Source organism: Oryx dammah, unplaced genomic scaffold, assembly GCF_014754425.2.
Source record: "Oryx dammah isolate SB20612 unplaced genomic scaffold, SCBI_Odam_1.1 HiC_scaffold_1, whole genome shotgun sequence".
Taxonomy (NCBI): Eukaryota; Metazoa; Chordata; class Mammalia; order Artiodactyla; family Bovidae; genus Oryx; species Oryx dammah.
The window spans coordinates 37,651,413-37,670,572 of NW_024070185.1; the positions used below are offsets into that span (position 1 = coordinate 37,651,413).

A 19,160-nucleotide genomic window follows, 5' to 3' on the forward strand; every position below is an offset into this window, starting at 1 on the left:
TCTCCTAAAATTAACAGGCAGATAGGGTAAGGCAGGAGAGCTTTAGAAGACCTAAAGCCACTACACTACTGAATCCTTTATCAACTAAAAGGTAAGACTTTAAGGAATAAATTCTTACCGATTACCCTTGTGTTTTATTGGCTATACATTTTTTTGGACATGCTTTGTGATAACACTCATATTTAAAGCTCAAAATGTTATAAGTCTCAATGGTATTAACTCATCATAGCTGATTGGCTTACATGCTTCTTTCTGTTCAACTGTTTCACATTTAACCTATCTAGAATACTGCTCTGCTGAACAGTAGACCTGAAAAAAGAATCTTTTGAAAATGGATTTAACAATAGGTTTTAAAAATATTTAGTTATAAAAGGAATGATTTTGGCAGTTATTTTACCAGCTGACAGATTAAACAATTCCAGGAGTTTAAAAAGAAAAAAACACAAAAAACAAAAAAACAGACTTGCACTAGAAGAGACACACTCACCTGCCTGGGTGGTCAGACACTTGCCCATAGTTCAGCCCCTACACATGCAGTGTGGGCAGAGCCAGGGGAAATGACAAAGCTGGTAGTCTTTACGAGAAGCACAGTGATGGGGAATGATGGAGGATAAACTCAAACCATGCTCTGAAGTCAGTGTCAGGGACAAAGTCTAGGGTGTATAGGCAGTGGAGGGGGAATGTAGCCATACCATCCATTATGCACACAAAACTAACAAAGTCTTACATGGGTTAACAGCTAAGCATGGGCAAAGAGAAAAAAAAAGGCAAAGCACTAAAGGTGGTGACAGGACAAGGAAGCAGCTTGGAGGGGGAAGAGAGAAAAGGGGTGAGGAAAAGTGAGAAGGGTAGAAAGCAGACCACTCTTATAAGCCACCTCCCCCCTTCCCCTACCAGAGACACACCCCCTGTGCCCTCTAGGATAAAACTTCCCTTCTCAAGGCCTCCTATACCTCAATTTCAGGTATCCCTTTCCCTCATACTTAAAGTCCAGAGTGAATTGGAAATACAGTTGACCCTTGAACAATGCAGGAAGTTAGGGTGGGGCCAATTGTACAGAAGTCAAAAATTCCTGAGTAACTTATGGATGGCCTTCTGCATCTGGGGATTTAACCAACTGCAGAAATGTACTGCAATATTTGCTACTGAAAAAAAAAATCTGTGTGTAAGTGGACCCATGTAGTTCAAGCCTGTGGTGTTCAAGGGTCAAATGTATTTTACTTTTCATTGTCAAGCCCAGTTTTCCCCAAGCATAATTCTTGGTCTTAGGGCAGTTTGACACCTAGGAGGCTGCTTTTTTACTTCTTTTCCTTTCCTATACTTGTGTGATCTCATTCCTCACCCCTTACAGTCCACTGATCAACTGCTGTGGGTTATATCCAGTGTTAAGGCACACAGTACACAGGCATACAGTTTTATGAACACAAATGTAGCCTAGACAAATGTAATCTAACCTGTAAACGAAGACATAGTCTCCTTGACCGTTCTATTCCTTCTGAGGTCCAAGGAGCAGGTTCAACATCATCTCTCCTTAAAAGATAGCGCCAAACCAAGAATCCATGGCTTGATGAAATCTCTGGCCAGTATTTCACCACCTAAATCATAATATTTCAGCTAGTTTGAGATGTACGGTTTAGACTTATTCAAAATGTTATGTTAGTGTTTTAAGTAAACTTGGCAGAACTAAATGCAACTTTGAAAGATACTGGCTTTGCTGGAATAGTAAGTAAGAAGTATGCACTAAAATATTGTTTTGACTTTATTTCCTAATTATGATAATTCCCATAAGGACAGACTGCTAAAATTTCAAGTTGTAATAAGATTATGTTCATTAATATAATTTTACATAGTAGATTAAAATGGTGGCAGTAGATGCCTTCGTTTTTAAAACAAAGAATGCATCCTATTTTAAGATTATAATGTGCTCTACTTTGAAAAATCTATTACAGTTAAAATCATTCTGGAAGATATAAGAATCCAATATTTACAACGGCCAAGTTATTTGAACAGTTTTATCATAAGAGAATATCACTTATAAAAAAGCTTAACCCCAAATATAACTCTGCCTTTAGGGACTTAAAGTAAGTCTTAAAAGACGGTATCAAAATTAAGAGCTCGTTTTGTGCATGTTTTATTTCTAGAAAAAGTAGAAAGACCAACTAAGAAGGTCTATTGTTTCCTTTAGCCCACCCACAGTAGAGCAGTTCCCTGTGGCAACCCTGTCTTGAAAGCCCAGGAAGAATGACTAACAAGATGTCATGCCAGATAGAGCACCTTATAAATGCCATCATATCTGTTGCCTTCTTCAGGAGCATATTTGCTGATCTTCCTCCCTTTAAAACTGCGTATCACTCTGACTGGCTTACCAGCTCTCCAATTCCGAGACTCTGCTCCAATTTTATCATCCAATGGAGCATCACAGTTTAGGGCCAATGCCCTAAAAAATAAAAAAAAGTCTTTATACCAAGTAATCTTTCTTGAAGTATATAATCACATCATTAGCTAACTTAAAAGGTGAATTATGCCTTACCTGATGGTTAAGATTCTATGATTCTTTCCATATTATTCCAGATAATAGGATTATGCTTTCCCCCACCAGCAGAGAAGACAAATCAGTTTTCTGATGTCACCCCCAAGCCAGGGGATTGGTTCTCAGATAGCCTGTAGGGTTCTTCTGAAAGTAATAACATCTGTGCCACGTATAATAGAAAACAACTAAAAATACATGGAATTTTCTTTAAATAACGTCGTTGAGAGAAGGGAGAAAGTTGGAAAACTAAAGCAAGTTGACTGCTGTAATCATTATTTTTGATAAGGGAATAAGGTTAAATTGTTGGAATAATGTAAAAAGAAATCCAGAAAAATAAATTTGTCTGCAAGGTACAAATGACCTTTCTTGGTCTACTTTCCATATTCCAGACAGAGATTCCTTAAAGTTTACAAGATAATAAAGAACAAGTTTAATATGAAGATATCCTTTAAAGATTTCCAGTAAAAAGATAAGTTTAAATAAAACTGAAGCATTCAAATACCTGTGCTAAATCATGACAATAAAGATTTTTGGCTGCTCAAGATCACTACCTTCTACTGATGACACATGAACAAGGAGGAACACTGAGCTGGAAGCAGCACTTGATTTAGCTGATCCTTCTTTAGTATATGTACTCATCTCATAGTAACTAATCATTAAGGTTATTAGATATTAGAAGACCTTTCTTGGGGAAACAGAGTCCTACCCTCCAAAAGACAAACTAGAACTATTTAAAGTTAGTATTTTTCCTCTAAGATTGTAGTAGCCAACCTATCTGGCACTAGAGACCTGTTTCATGGGACACAATTTTCCCGTGGAATGGGGGTGGGCGAGGATAGTTTCAGGATGATTCAAGCATATTCCATTTATTGCACACTTTATTTCTATTATTATCACATCAACTCCACCTTCAGATCAACAGGCATGAGATCCATGAGGTAGAGGATTCCTTCTGTAAGACACCTGTATCCTAACTTAAGTGGAATCCACTGAGAACATTTAAGGTTAAAAAATAAATATACAGACACCTTCCCCTGAAATCTGGTAAAATCAGATATGAACAAAATACTTTTTTCCAGGGTACAGTTCTTTTTATGCAGGCTCAAAAAAAAAAAAATTAAGACTAAATGACTAATCTATTATAATCTCTATTATAGTTAAAGTAAATGAACTTAAAGTGTTTTGTTGTAAAAATTTTTTTTAGGTTTCATTAAAGCTCATCAAGTTATCTTTTTTTGGTTAAAATCTCAAATGGGAAATGCATTAAAACCCTGTCAAGTAGAAGAAACTGTAGCCATCAGTGCCAGTGTTGGTATTATTTATGGAATATCTACTGAGATACACATACTTCATCCCCTAAAAGAACTGAGACAGAGATATGTACTATCTTCCTGTTAATAAGTAGAATGCTTTGGTGCCACAGGTACCTTCCGTCATAACGACTGCCACCACTAACTGGCATTATTAACTCACTTCCAGTTTCATGTAAGTGTGCAGTTTGCTCAAGTCTGTGTAAAGAATCCAAGAGGATGAAACGAGGCAAAACAAAAGGCTTTTCCATTACTCTGTCCACAGCTCAATCAGTTGCCTCTAATTGTCCCGATAAAGGATGGTCAGGTTACCTGCTGCCCTTTTCAGTTTCATAAAGTGGAAGAGCTGAGAAGAAATAGGAACAAACATCTTAAAAGCAAGGAGCAGGTATCAAACTACCTCTCAGTAGAGAAGGAAAAAGGAATCAGAACATATACACTCCAGGAAAGAATATACTATGAGTCAAAGCTAAGGGTCTTTTACTTCAGTTTTCATGTTTATAGTAAGACACATAGGTATCTTTGCTGAAGAGGTCTTTACAATCGCAAGGCGTACGCACAGCTCAGTGTATAAATTAACTGAAGGAATGTTAGCATCTCTGTGATAAGTTAATCCTGAAATTTTTCTGAGTTACTATTTCATTTTCACTACCTTCCTTATTAATATAGACATTTTTACTGTCTGTCAGTTATTTTCTGAGATTGTAACACACGATAAACAGGGTATACTTATTAGATTCTTCCACGCTTGAAAAGAAACTCATGTACAAGTGGAGGTAGTTACAAAGGAAGTTTCATTCAAGTCAAATAATCTTATTTAAAAAAATATATAATTTTCAGATTTGACATGAAAAAGCCCTTTTGCAAATTCAAGATACATTGACAATACACATCAAAATATTTCTAATTCTTTTTAAGATCATTCCTCCTAAGAATTGCTTCCTCATTAGAAAAAGACTGCATAGGGACTAGACTTCTACCTCAACAATGTTTTCACCAGCAAATCTGATCTGTCTCCTCTGCTGGTTCAATATAATAATCCTACTGTCAGAAATAATATAGAAGGAAGACATAAAAACAGATTCTATATAACTTGGTATACAACAAAAGTCTTGAAACCACAAAGTATATTCTTTACACAGTAATCAGAAATTAAGGGCACACTACTTAAAACTGAGTGATTTAGACTCAGGAAAGCGAAACTCACTTTTATTCCACAAAATATTCTTAATAATAAAATACAAAAAATTTCAACTTTATCATTGCAAAATTATCACTATGACAAGTTACAACGTGGTCATTGCTATCTGATGGTTTGGGTCACAATCTATTTCTGGTGCTAGCATGCATTTACAAAATAAAACATTTGTAGTTAAACTTTATATTCCCATGGAAGCTGGAATATCATAAATACTTCTATATGATAAAGTTAGCACAAGGTGGCTCTTTCATAACGATTTTTTTTAGACACTTAAAAGACATAAATTCTAAAAGCACCTTGTGTAGTTCTGATTAAGTTAGCTGATGTTTCATGCACATAAATGTGGCTCCCAAACATAACACTATTTCACATTAGTCTCTTCCAATAGGAAGTCTGTCACTTTAAAAGATAAATTTGTGTTTAGTAGAACAAAATTTGACCTACGTGGTAGTAGGCAAGCTATCTTGTCCTTAATTTCACTTAAATTATATAGGTTTCTTTTCTTCAAAGTTTTCAACATGTTTCCAAATGCAAAGCACACGTATTAAGACTGGGAATTACGTCATTTAAAAAAGAATAATACTAAAAATAAGTTAGAAAGTTTATAAGTATTTATATACTAATCAGGTAATAAGATTTTTATTTTAGCTATATTAACTTACACTTTAGGATTCTTCTCTACAGTGTAAGTTACAGATTATGTCCTATAGTCCAACTGTTAATACAAAGCCCAAATTCTAAACAGTTTTTATAAACTCCAACAATAAAGAGTACCTGTTCATGTTTGTTAATGTTTGATCAGCCGACGGTGCACCAATTCTTTTATTACCAGCAAGATTTTTACCACCACTCCCAGTGTATGTGAATTCATCACCTCGGTCCTGCAGAAGAACATTTTTGGCATTAAACATCTAAATCCAGGTATGATTTCACCAATTCTTATTTCATAGCCAGAACTTTGGTTAGGATGCTATAAGCTGACATGTTCTTTCAAGGTATCTACCAAAATAAGGGAAAATTCAAATATAGTCTTGTATGTAATATACCTTCAAGCTGTATCACTTGATCTAAAGATTTCATTTTAATATTATAGCTTTCAACACCTCCAGACATAGCTATTCTTGTGATATACAAATAATCTATAGAATGTTACAAAATAAGGTCTTATAGGTTGGGAATATTAATTTAATTCAATGTTATTAAAATAAATACATCAATATTATGTTTGTAGGTTCTTTACAGGGCATCATTTTAATAAATATTCCAAAACTGATTTCTCAACAGCATTCTATACCATATCCAAGTTTGCTGATAACTTTCTAATTTATAATCCTCATAGCATTGTAGGTTCCTCACATTTCAAAATCTATGGGTTTACCCAAGTTATATTTGGGTAAGACAACTGCATATAATTAAGAAGAAAGTTAGAAAAGAATTTAACTACAAATTTATATCATTATTGTTAATTTCTATCTGATTCACTACTTAAACTAAGAAAACCATCAGTATATAAATGACTTCTACTAATGCCATCTTAATAGTGGTTCTTAATAGTGGTTCTTCAATGCAAGATTATTTTAATTAATTCAGACTGAATATAAATGATTTTTTTTTACTTCATTCGTGCTTGTAATAAATGTTTTTCATCTAATTTTTCCTTTGGACTAAGAATCAGAACTAAAATTTTATGATTTTAAGTGTTTTTAAATGTCCTAAAACTTTTGTGACCCTTTGCAGATCCAAACTGAGGTTTGGGTTAAACACTGTTGATTCAACACTGAGGTTTATATTTTAAGGAATAAGGCATTAAGGAATTCATCTGCAGTGTATACATTATTTGAAGAAAGTCTAATAAAAAGTACATATTAAAAAGTCCAGAATACTTCTTAAATTGATCAGATATGGTCTTCCAGATGGTATCTGGATTGACTTCACAATGGCAGTTTGGCAGTTTTTTTTTTCCTCCCCATTTTTTTGAGGGGCAAGCAGTTTCTTAAAGAACTAATCATGCAACGGAGAAGGCAACTGCACCCCACTCCAGTTCTCTTGCCTGGAAAATCCCACGGACAGAGGAGCCTGGGAGGCTGCAGTCCATGAGGTCGCTAAGAGTTGGACACGACTGAGTGACTTCACTTTCACTTTTCACTTTCATGCACTGGAAAAGGAAATGGCAACCCACTCCAGTGTTCTTGCCTGGAGAATCCCAGGGACGGAGGAGCCTGATGGGCTGCCGTCTATGGGGTTGCAGACAGTCGGACACAACTGAAGCGACTTAGCAGCAGCAGTAGCAGCTACTAAGTGCAACTACCATACAACCCAGCAATTACACTTTTGGGCATTTATCCCAAAGAAACAAAGACTCATATTTATACACACAAAACCCCCTGTACACAAATGTTTATTGCAGCATTATTTGCTGCAATGAGTGAATGGTTACACTGTGATACACCTATATCAATGGAACACTACTGAGCAATAGAAAGGAATGAACTATTGACACATGCCACAATGAGGATTATGCTGACTGAATAAAGCCAATCCCAAAGATAATACACTATAAAATTCCATTTATAAAAAATTTTTAAGTGACAAAAATTATAGAAATGGACAACAAATTAGTGGTTGTCTAGAGTTAATGGGTATTGGGGAAGCAGAAATAGTATGGTGGCTAAAAAAGGGCAATGTGAGGGACCCTTGCAGTAAGGAAAATGTTCAGTGTCCTCAATGTATAGCAGTGTCAGTATCCTGGTTGTGATATTGGGCTATAGTTTTGCAAGATGTTACTGTTGGCTCAAATTGAGTAAAGGGCACAGACATTTCTGTATTATTTCTAATAATTGTCGATCTACAATTATCCCCAAAATAAAATAAGCTCTAAAGAAAATGTGACTATTTTCATTGCAGTAATCAGCACATGCAATGATTAAGGACACTGACTGATTTACTATGTTACTTGTATAGAACTGACCACTTCAACACAAAAGTGATGCTAAAAGAGATGGGATTTATCCTGGACAAAGCTTCTGTATTTTACTGAATAATCAAGACAGGTTCTAAAGAACAAGGTTGCATCATGACTTACTACTTCATCCGCAAATCCACCAGCCAGGACAAGAGAGTAAGCGCCGTCATTACTCCGACCATGAATTCCACCAACATGGGGTCGATGGACACCTGCTTCACTCACCTATAATAACATCAAGTGAGACTCAAAATATCTTCAAATAGTTCATTAAGTTACATTTACAAAATGGTTTCACATATGTTACTGTATCCTAAAAGCTTCCAACTAAGAACTGAATGTCACCCAGAATTCCATGTTTTGCTCAGACTTGACTTCTCCCCAACTATATATTCCTCAGGTACTGAAGTAATGACTTGTAAAACTGCTCAGGCCTAGAATTTTGAGTTTTAAAATAACTATTAAATAATCATCATCCTGTGCTATTGGTAATTCCAGCTCAATTCAGGTGAAAAATAATTTACTATCAGTGTTCCAGAACTCCTCATTTCTCATCTTTCATTATGGTACTGTTCCCTAGTCAAGTCAAAGTGAAATTGTTAGTCGCTCAGTCATGTCTGACCCTGCAACCCATGGACTATAGCCCACCAGACTCCTCAGTCCATGGAATTCTCCAGGCAAGAATATTGGAGTGGGTTGTCATTCCCTTCTCCAGGGGATCTTCCGGACCCAGGGATTGAACCCAGGTTTCCTGCAATGCAGGCAGAAACCCAGTCAAGTCAGACAGGCAACAGTTATTTCAGCTTCATTTTTTGGTATTCTTCAAACCCATCTGGTTGTAAATATTGCTGATTTGATTTCCTAATCTTCTCAAATCCATCATTTTCCACATTCACTAATATAATTCTAATTTGAGTCATGAATACTTAAAACATACCCTTTTTCACTGCCTCCAGCTTTGTTCCTTTCAAATTAGTTCTAACCATCAAAAACAGAATAACCCTTTAGAGAACAAATCTGCTTTTAGTTTTCAACTGCTTAACATGTATTAAATGGTCATAATAGTATATCAAGCCCAAGTTAAGTATTATATGTTACCTTCTCTCAACAGGGCTTCTACTTACTTTCTCATCCTTATATCCAGTTTCTTCTTTATGGAGTTTATACATCTAAGCCCAACTACTCAGTAATATTCAAACATAGCACTCATTTTTAGTTTATTACATTGGGCTTACTACATTTCCCCATATACCTTTAATTCTTAAACTAAGTGTCACTTCTTCATGTACTTCAAACTCCCCAAGAGAAGTATTCTATTCATTTGTTTATTACACCACTGTTCTCAGAGTAAGGCAAACTGAAATCCAAGGCTGTAAAGTGGGCTGGGTAAAGAGGTATATTAGAAGTCAATGAGAAGATGATAAAAACAACAGAACCTGGATTTAGGCCTTGGAAACACCAAGTACTTTAGAAGCAAGGGCCATCTGATTCTCAGCTTCATGAACAACCCCAAAAATAAATCTGTGCTGAATCTTCCCTATTTCCTAAACTGCAAATCTATCCTTCTAGTTGCTCAAGTCAATGGCTTCAAAGTCATCTTAGACTGTATTAATGAGGTTTTTAGAATTTGGGAACGAATGACAGGTATACAAAAAGAAAAAAAAAAAAAAACCCCAAAGAACAAGACAATTCAGTGGGAGTTGGTAATCGACAGGAAAGCCTGGCATGCTGCAGTCCATGTGGTTGAAAAGAGTCGGACTCAACTGAGCGACTAAAATGAAGTGTATTTTATAACTTTTATTTTATATATAAATATTATCAATAATGCATGGTATAAAAAATAAATATTATTGTACAGGCATACCTCAGAGATATTCCAGGTTTGGCTCCAGACCACTGCAGTAAAGTGAATATCACAACAGAGCAAGCCACACGAATTTTCTGGGTTCCCAGTACATATGAAAGCTACTATTTATACTATATTGTAGTCTTAAGTGCTTGATAGCATTATGTCCAAAAAATGTACATATCTTAATTTTAAAATGCTATCAGAAAAATGGCACCAACAGACCTGCTGGACAAAGGGTTGCCAAAAACTTTCCATTTGTAAAAAACACAGTACTTGTTAAACTAAATGCCTGTCTTCCACAGAAAGAGGTTAACAAAACCAAAATACAGACAAAAGCCATATGTTATTTAGATATAAGGAGGTAAATTCAGAACTTTAAAGTGACTGTCTTTTAGAAACAGAAAATGAGTGAAAAGATTAGGTTTTTAAAATATAAATCATACACTAATATTCAACATTTCAAGCTAAGTATATGTATTACATTATTTTAATCATAAAATTTCATCAATGTTCTAAGCACCAGCGCTATTCAGCTCTTGAAAGTTTAGAATCCTTTCTAACTGGAAACTAAGAGATTTTTTTTTTCCCACATTAAATTTTTCACAATGAAAAAATTATCTTTCTAAAGAAGAAATTAGAAAACTACAAGAGTCTTCTTCAAGAGAAAAAGGGAAGTAATCGAATCCTTGGATTGTCTGACATTTCCTCTGACCAGTATCTTAATATTCACTGAGAAGAATTATTGCCAAAGAAAATACTGTCTAAGTGAGCTTCCTTGCAGATCAATAACATTAAATGAGAACTTACTGCATGACAGAAGATCTATTTCAAATATTACATTTTTTGGCAAGGAAAATTCTTCAGAATATTGAATAATAACTTTAAAGAGTATAACAATAACAGAAAAATAAAACGAAGTGATACAAAGGCTTAGATGATGCCCAAGTCCACGATGTTATGTTCCTCTGTCTGCTAAGCTCTGAAGAAGTGCCTAATCATCCTACAGGAAACTGTTCATTTTAAAAAGTGAATGCCATATGATACTACCTATGTTAGTTCACTTAGAATCAACTAACACTAACACTGCTACAATGTGAGGTATACCCAATTTTACTCTTTTGACTAAGCCAACCTGAAACATACCTGAACTCTAAATCTCCAAGTTGATCCAACAGGAACTCCAGGAATAGGTCCATAATGATTGGAAGGAACAATAGTACATTCTCTAGTGCGACCAACACAGGCCATTCCCTACAAGGTACCAAACAAGTTGTTTGAGAAATCAGTTATTTTAAATCTTAAAGAAAGCCCTTAATTCCCATAAAATGCAAATAAAATAAAACCCTACAATTTATATGATTAATATTTAACAATTTTTTTTTTCCTTTTTTGGGGGCCACACTGCTCAGCATGCAGGATCTTAGTTCCCCAACCAGGAATCCAATTCACACCCTTTGCAGTGGAGAGGCTTAACCACTGGGCAATCAGGCACATCCCAACAATGTATATGATTAGTCAATATTGTTATTTATTAACATTTCAGATTATCACTTATACCATTACTACTACTGGAATCGAAACATTATAACTTGAATTATAGTTATAAACATTATAGCTAGGAAGAAAAAGACTTCCTTCTTTACCCTGCCCCAATCTCTTCGGCTTTCAGTACTAGCTGATGGCATCTTGGCTTTCTTTTTACTCATCTTGAGCCTTTCACCAGCCTTTACAACTTCACTAGAATCCGTTTTACAGGAAGGACAATACCTTAAAAAAAAAAAAAAGCATTTTGATAATATCATATTAATGTCAATAACAAATAATGGCCTTTCTAGTTTAGAATAACTTTTAAAATGTGTAATACTTAGTGCATATTAGAGTTTCAGTTGGCATTTCAGTACTAAACTTTTCAAAATATTTACACGATTAAGCTTGCCATTCTTTTAGAGAACTTAATATTTTATTATCAAATTCAGTACACAAGCCAACAAGGCTGTCCAATCCAAATGGCACCATAAACTCTGATCTTATCACTGATTCTCAGAGTAGACATCATTCATTTGAACTTTTTACCATTAAAACAAAAATGGTAAGAATAGATGATTCTAGACTGAACAATGAACCATGGCAACTGATATATATCTTATTTTCAAAGTAAAAAATCTATAGCCAATTATAACAAGTATACTGGATTAAAGGATGTTTGTCTCTAGCTCAATTTTAATTCTCTACAGTTGTTTATCCTTTAGCCTATTTGTGGCTGTCACTCTACTGTAACTTGGGTTGTTTGTTGTTGTTTAGTCCCTAAGTCGTGTCCAACTTTGAAATCCCATGACTGTAGCCTGCCAGGTTCCTCTGCCCATGGGATTTCTCAAGCAAAATACCAGGGTGGTTGCAATTCCCTTCTCCAGGGGATCTTCTTGACCCAGGAATCAAACCTGTGTCCCCTGCACTGGCAGGCAGATTCTTTACCATTGAGCCAACAGGGAAGCCCACTGTAACATATACATCATTATAAGCTGCCTTGTTATCATTTTGCGCTTGTTATCAATGTTAAGCGCTATAAAGGAAATATAAAGGTAGAAATACCTGGAGTAAAGGAAAATTTGGCCTTGGAGTACAGAATGAAGCAGGGCAAAGGCCAATAGAGTTTTGCCAAGAGAATGCACTGGTCATAGCAAACACCCTCTTCCAACAACACAAGAGAACACTACACATGGACATCACCAGATGGTCAACACCGAAATCAGACTGGTTATATTCTTTGCAGCCAGTGATGGAGAAGCTCTATACAGTCAGCAAAAAACAAGACTGGGAACTAACTGTGGCACAGACCATGAACTCCTTATTGCCAAATTCAGAGTTAAATTGAAGAAAGTAGGGAAAACCACTAGACATTCCAGGTACGACCTAAATCAACTCCCTTATTATTATATACTGGAAGTGACAAATAGATTCAAGGGACTAGATCTGATAGAATGCCTGAAGAAGTAGGGATGGAGGTTTGTGACATTGTACAGGAGACAGGGAGCAAGACGAGCCCCAATAAAAATAAATGCAAAAAGGCAAAATGGTTGTCTGAGGAGGCCTTACAAATAGCTTTAAAAGAAGAGAAGGAAAAAGGAAAGGAGTAAGGAAAGATATACCCATTTGAATGCAGAGTTCCAAAGAATAGTAAGGAAAGATAAGGAAGCCTTCCTCAGTGATCAATGCAAAGAAATACAGGAAAACAATAGAATGGTAAAGTCTAGAGATCTCTTCAAAAAAACTAGAGGTACCAAGGGAACACTTCATGCAAAGATGGGCACAATAAAGGACAGAAATGGTATGGACCTAAAAGAAGCAGAAGATATTAAGAAGAGGTGGCAAGAATACACAGAAGAACTATACAAAAAAGACCTTCATGACCCAGATAGTCACGATGGTGTGATCACTCACCTAGAGCCAGACATCCTGGAATGCAAAGTCAAGTGGGCCTTAGGAAAGCATCACTACGAACAAAGCTAGTGGAGGTGATGGAATTCCAGTGGAGCTATTTCAAATCCTAAAAGATGATGCTGTGAAAGTGCTACTCTCAATACGCCAACAAATTTGGAAGGAAAACTCAGCAGTGGCCACAGGACTGGAAAAGGTCAGTTTTCATTCCACTCCCAAAGAAAGGCAATGTCAGAGAATGCTCAAACTACTGCACAATCGTGCTCATCTCAGATGATAGTAAAGTACTGCTCAAAATTGTCCAAGCCAGGCTTCAATAGCACGTGAACTGTGAACTTCCAGATGTTCAAGATGGATTTAGAAAAGGCAGAGGAACCAGAGATCAAATTGCCAACAACCGCTGGATCATGGAAAAAGCAAGAGAGTTCCAGAAAAACATCTACTTCTGCTTTATTGACTATGCCAAAGCCTTTGACTGTGTGGACCACAACAAACCACAGAAAATTCTGAAAGAGATGGGAATACCAGACCACCTGACCTGCCTCTTGAGAAACCTGTATGCAGGTCAGGAAGCAACAGTTAGAACTGGACATGGAACGACAGACTGGTTCCAAATAGGAAAAGGAGTACATCAAGATTGTGTATTGTCACCCTGCTTATTTAACTTATATGCAGAGTACATCATGAGAAACACTGGGCTGAAGTACAAGCTGGAATCAAGATTGCCAGGAGAAATATCAATAACCTCAGATATGCAGATGACACCACCCTTATGGCAGAAAGCGAAGAACCAAAGAGTCTCTTGATGAAAGTGAAAGAGGAGAATGAAAGCGCTGTCTTAAAACTCAACATTGAGAAAACTAAGATCATGGCATCTGGTCCCATCACTTCATGGCAAATAGATGGGAAAACAGTGGCTTACTTTATTTTTGGGGGCTCCAAAATCACTGCAAATGGTGACTGCAGCCATGAAATTAAAAAATGCTTGCTCCTTGTAAGGAAAGTTATGACCAACCTAGACAGCTTATTAAAAAGCAAAGACATTATTACTTTGCCAGCAAAGGTCCGTCTAGTCAAAGCTTTGGTTTTTCCAGTAGTCATGTATGGATGTGATGCATGCTAAATTGCTTCAGTCGTGTCCAACTCTGTGCAACCCCATGATCAGCAGCCCACCAGGCTCTTCTGTCCGTGGAATTCTCTAGGCAAGAATACTGGAGTGGGTTGCCATTTCCTTCTCCATATGGATATGAGAGTTGGACTATAAAGAAAGCTGAGCGCCAAAGAACTCATGCTTTTGAACTATGATACTGGAAAAGACTCTTGACAGTCCCTTGGACTGTAAGGAGATCCAACCAGTCCATTCTAAAGGAAATCAGTCCTGAATATTCACTGGAAGGACTGATGCTGAAGCTGAAACTCCAATACTTTGGCCACCTCATGCGAAGAACTGACTCATTCGAAAAGACCCTCATTGCTGGGAAAGATTGAGGGCAGGAGGAGAAGGGGATGACAGAGGATGAGATGGTTGGATGGCATCACCAAGTCAATGGACATGAGTTTGAGTAAACTCCGGGAGTTGGTGATGGACAGGGAGGCCTGGTGTGCTACAGTCCATGGGGTTGCAAAGAATTGGACACGACTGAGCAACTGAACTGAACTAACTGATAAAGGAAATCAGGGTTAGTGCCATTCCAGATGAGATTAGAAGAGCCAAACCTATCAAGAGTCCAAGCAAAGAGACATTAAGTGTAAAGGTCCTGAGGCATAATAAGGAATGGTATGTTCTGAAGAACATTAAAAGTAGGCAGAGGTCGGTTCACAGACGGCAAGGGTTTAGATTTTATCCTAAATTCAACAGGAAGACATTAGGGGTTTTAAACAGGTGAGTATTCTGATTCAGGATTTAGATCATTCTGCTGCTATGGCAGGAAGGATAGCTCATGAAAGCAAGACGACTAGCTGTGCATTTACTATAGGGTTCCTAGTGACTCAGCTGGTAAAGAATCCACCTGTCAACACAGGCGATGCCAGAGACTCAGGTTCAATTCCTGGGTTGCAAAGATCCCAGAGAAGGAAACGGCAACCCACTCCAGTACTCTTGCCTGGAAAATTCCACAGACAAAGGAGCCTGGCAGGCTACAGTCCATGAGGTCGTAGAATCAGACACAACTGAGCATACATGCACACACGCATACAGTTCAGGGTACAGATGGTGGTTGAACTGGGTAATGAGAGAAGAACTGTCAGATTTGCTAATGTTATTGGATATAGAGTATGTGACGAAGGAGAAGCAAGAATTGAAATCAAATTCAGCTTTTTCCTCAACAGGTGGATGAAACAAAAGATTATTATTATTACGATTGAGTGAGGAGTAGGATTTCAGTGGACATGTTTGTGGAAATCAAGATCTCCACTTGGAGTCACTTATTTTGTAATACTAGTCAAGCAAGCAGTTGAATACAGGAACATAAAGTTCAGGTAAGGCTGGGTCTGAATATAAAATATATATATATAAAAAAACAAATTCTGAACCATTTGCTTGGTATTTAGTCTCATCATTGCATGAAGCCATCTAGGGAACACTTGGGAAAATAAAGGAGGAAAGTGGTAAGAGATACAGTGGGAAAAATCAACTGAAAAACACTGTGCAAGGCTCTCTACAGTAATGTAAAGCATCTGAAGCAAAGGAGTAATGACCAAATTTGCATTTTTGAAAGAACACAGACTCATATTGGAGAAAGGACTGGAGGGATTAAAAAACGGAGAGATCAGTTCAGAAGCTGTTGTAGTAACTGAATGAAGGTACCAATGCCAAATAACCATTAGTTATACAATTTCAAGCACTTCAGTATACATTATGTAGGCCACTCGTCTTCTGAGATGGACTGCATCTCTGCTATGAGAAGACATGTATCTCTCTCAATAAATCTACCTCTTACATATTTGTAACTTTAGAAATCTACTTTTGGGGTTTCAAATACATATTGCACATTCAATTCTTACATAGTAACAACAAAAACTCCCTGATAATCATACCAGTATTCCTCTTCAGGGACCTTATCCAGAGGAGGATTCAAGCAGTAAATATGATAGGCCATGTTACATTCATCACATAGAACTTGCATGTTGGGTTCTTGTTTTCCACCACATACATGACAGGAGCAAGAACGGCATTTCTTATTTGGGTCTCCACCACAAGAGTCACATTCAGGGTCATTTTTCCCTATTAAGAACAAAATTATAGCAAGCCCAGTCTTAAAATCATTTTTATGTCTATGAATCTTATAAAGAAAAACCCATGAGAAATAACACACACCTTTTCTTTTTTTTAAACAAAAAGAACCATATGGAATAATTCAGTGCAAGACTTTAATATTCTCCAAATGTGCATCAAGATGCATAGGGGTAATACAGTTAACTCATGGGGCATCATAAGATATATTAAAATTTCCAGTGAAATAACTGAACAAAGTTGTTCCAAAATGGAAGTGTTAGGTATCATCTGTTCTGCAGAGCCAAACCTTTCCCCAGGTGGACTAAACTAGGAGGGGTACACCTGTTGGAAGTCAGCAAATCCATTTTGGTTTTGCTATGCCCCCAACATACTCTTTATTAGTAAATACAGTACTAACAGTTGATTTTTTTAAACCTTACTTATCAATTGGTTCAGAATTCTGGCAACTAACAGGTTCCACTTATTGCCCACCCCTCCCCTGCCAATCTCTCCCATCTAAATCCAAAATACTTTTTTGCCAAAATATTCACTTGAAATTATAAAATAAACATATATACACAAAAGTCTTATAGTAATGCTCACTAACATCAAGTTAAATTTATAAGAACTATAATATAGAGATAGCCAAATATATTAAAAAAATGAAACTGCAGAATAAAGTTTTTATACAGAACTGTATAAACACACAAAGATGAATTATATAGATACAGAAAGATGTCTAGAATGACATGCTGCCAAAGGTATGTTTAGATTTCTGGTTTAGAGAGTTATCACTGGCAGTCTGGCTGTGGCTCTGAAATGGTTTCCTTACACAGAAGTTCAAAGTTGTAGCTATAACATGATTAGCATTAGGCAAAGAACATATATATGCGGATATACTGACAGAAAACACAAGAAAAACCTAGTCAATTTTTCTTTTGTGTTTTACTGAAAGCCAAGTCACATTAAACAAGTTTACTCAACAAGTTACCTTTATTCCTAGAATATAACCATGCAATCATACACAGAATGCCTTAAAGTTCTTAATTCAAGTCTAGATGTATTAGCATTGCAGTCTCAAAAATGAGTATGGCTTAAACCAGTAACACGGAAGTCTAGTTATTAGTCTGTTAAAGGACTTGTTTTGCTCTAGTTCTGCACAACTGTGGTTAAGAAGAGGACAGGCAAGACTCTTTAATCTTGAATATTTCTTTTGTCAGAATATATGAGACACTGACATCAACATATGGCAAAAGCTCAGTGAATTCTTCTCCACACACACACATCAGAATTAACAGAGTATGAGACACTGTAACCTATTTGGAAAGATAGCAATTGAACTATGAAGGAAAAGACTTAGAATTTAGTCCTACCTTTGTTACCAACTAGCTGCATGAAATTACGTTACATACGAGATGAGGCTACATTCTAATGATTACATAAACCATTCATTACCTCCCAGAAATTCAGGGCTCAACCAGGATTATTCTTCTCAGACTCTACTAGTATAAAAATAAGGCTCATTTATTAAACATTAATCTTAAATGGCCACATTACCAAAGTGGGTTTTTTATCTGGACAGACTATAATAAAGGAAACATCAAGAAAATGGCAATAAAATGCCAAGATGAGAAAATACTCTTCGAAAACAAATTTTATCATTTGAGAAAAATCCATTAAACCAAACTGATCTTATATCAAAATGGTTGTCTTGAAAATAAATTTGTACGGTTTTTAGTTTTGTACTTCCTCAAAAGTCATTCCCTGGCCAGTCAAAATGGCAATCCTGAACAATACATGCAGTCTCGGCCCATAAGAAAGATCCATACTTAAAAACTTTCCATCTGCCAATGAAAGAGGATGGGCTCCAGGTTTCTCGATCTTGAAGATTTCATTTATGAATCTTATCTGACAGTCATTTAATTTTCCTTCAGAACCCCTGTTTAAAAAAGAAGAAAGGTCAGCAAAATCTAAACCATATGCAAATCAGCAAAATATAAACCATATGCAAATAGTAATTAAAAGTCAGTTTGAAAACTCACCGAACACTACTAAAAATGGGGTAATAGCTATTCCAATCACTGAATTATTGTTTCCAGTAGTAGGAAAAGTCCAGTGATTAATATTTGAAGTTAAAATGTAACTTTAATATTAGGGGGAAAAAATCAAGACTTAGATCATTTGGTGAGAAGACACCTATCTTGTAAATTTAAAGATACAGTAAAATGATACTCCCAATTAAAACAAAAGATTTAAACATATTTCCAATAAACATACACGTTTCTGAGTAAACAGATGACCTCATTACAAAGAAAAGTCTTTCAAATACTAAGCCATATTTTTCACAGACATATTTATAGCTATTTGCATATACTTCTTCAAAGTTTCTTGCTGTAACTATAGATTTATATAATTCTCCTTTTAATCTATCAACTTTTGCTTTATATTTTTGAAGATATATTATTGGGTACATACAGACTAAGAATACTTAAATGTTCTTATGAAATGTCTATCTCTAGTAACGCATTTTGTATCACAAGGGTACCTTTGGTTTTTTGGGTTACTATTTGCTCGGTGACTTTTTCAAATATTTCACCTTTCCTTTAAAACTTCTAACATAGAATGCAAACAAATGCAGAGAATTTATAGATAGATGTAT

The 19,160-nt window shown here is 36.1% G+C and overlaps 1 protein-coding gene across 3 annotated transcripts in view; it reads right to left on the reverse strand.

Annotated features, from left to right (window-relative positions):
• LOC120863524 (E3 ubiquitin-protein ligase UHRF2) overlaps positions 1–19,160 on the reverse strand; it is a 75,303-nt gene that overhangs the window by 10,013 nt on the left and 46,130 nt on the right. For 2 of the 3 annotated variants that reach the window (XR_005721031.1, XM_040239877.1), the window contains exons 5-12: positions 18,331–18,440; positions 16,324–16,510; positions 11,496–11,619; positions 10,996–11,103; positions 8,124–8,228; positions 5,816–5,922; positions 2,275–2,437; positions 1,455–1,595 (exon numbers count right to left, since the gene is read on the reverse strand). Coding sequence is in view for 1 of the 3 variants with exons in the window: in XM_040239877.1 (XP_040095811.1) it covers positions 1,455–1,595; positions 2,275–2,437; positions 5,816–5,922; positions 8,124–8,228; positions 10,996–11,103; positions 11,496–11,619; positions 16,324–16,510; positions 18,331–18,440 (1,045 nt within the window). In the remaining 2 variants the exon portion in view is untranslated. The remainder of the gene's footprint in view (positions 1–1,454; positions 1,596–2,274; positions 2,438–5,815; positions 5,923–8,123; positions 8,229–10,995; positions 11,104–11,495; positions 11,620–16,323; positions 16,511–18,330; positions 18,441–19,160) is intronic. The other variant, XR_005721033.1, reaches the window with a different exon arrangement.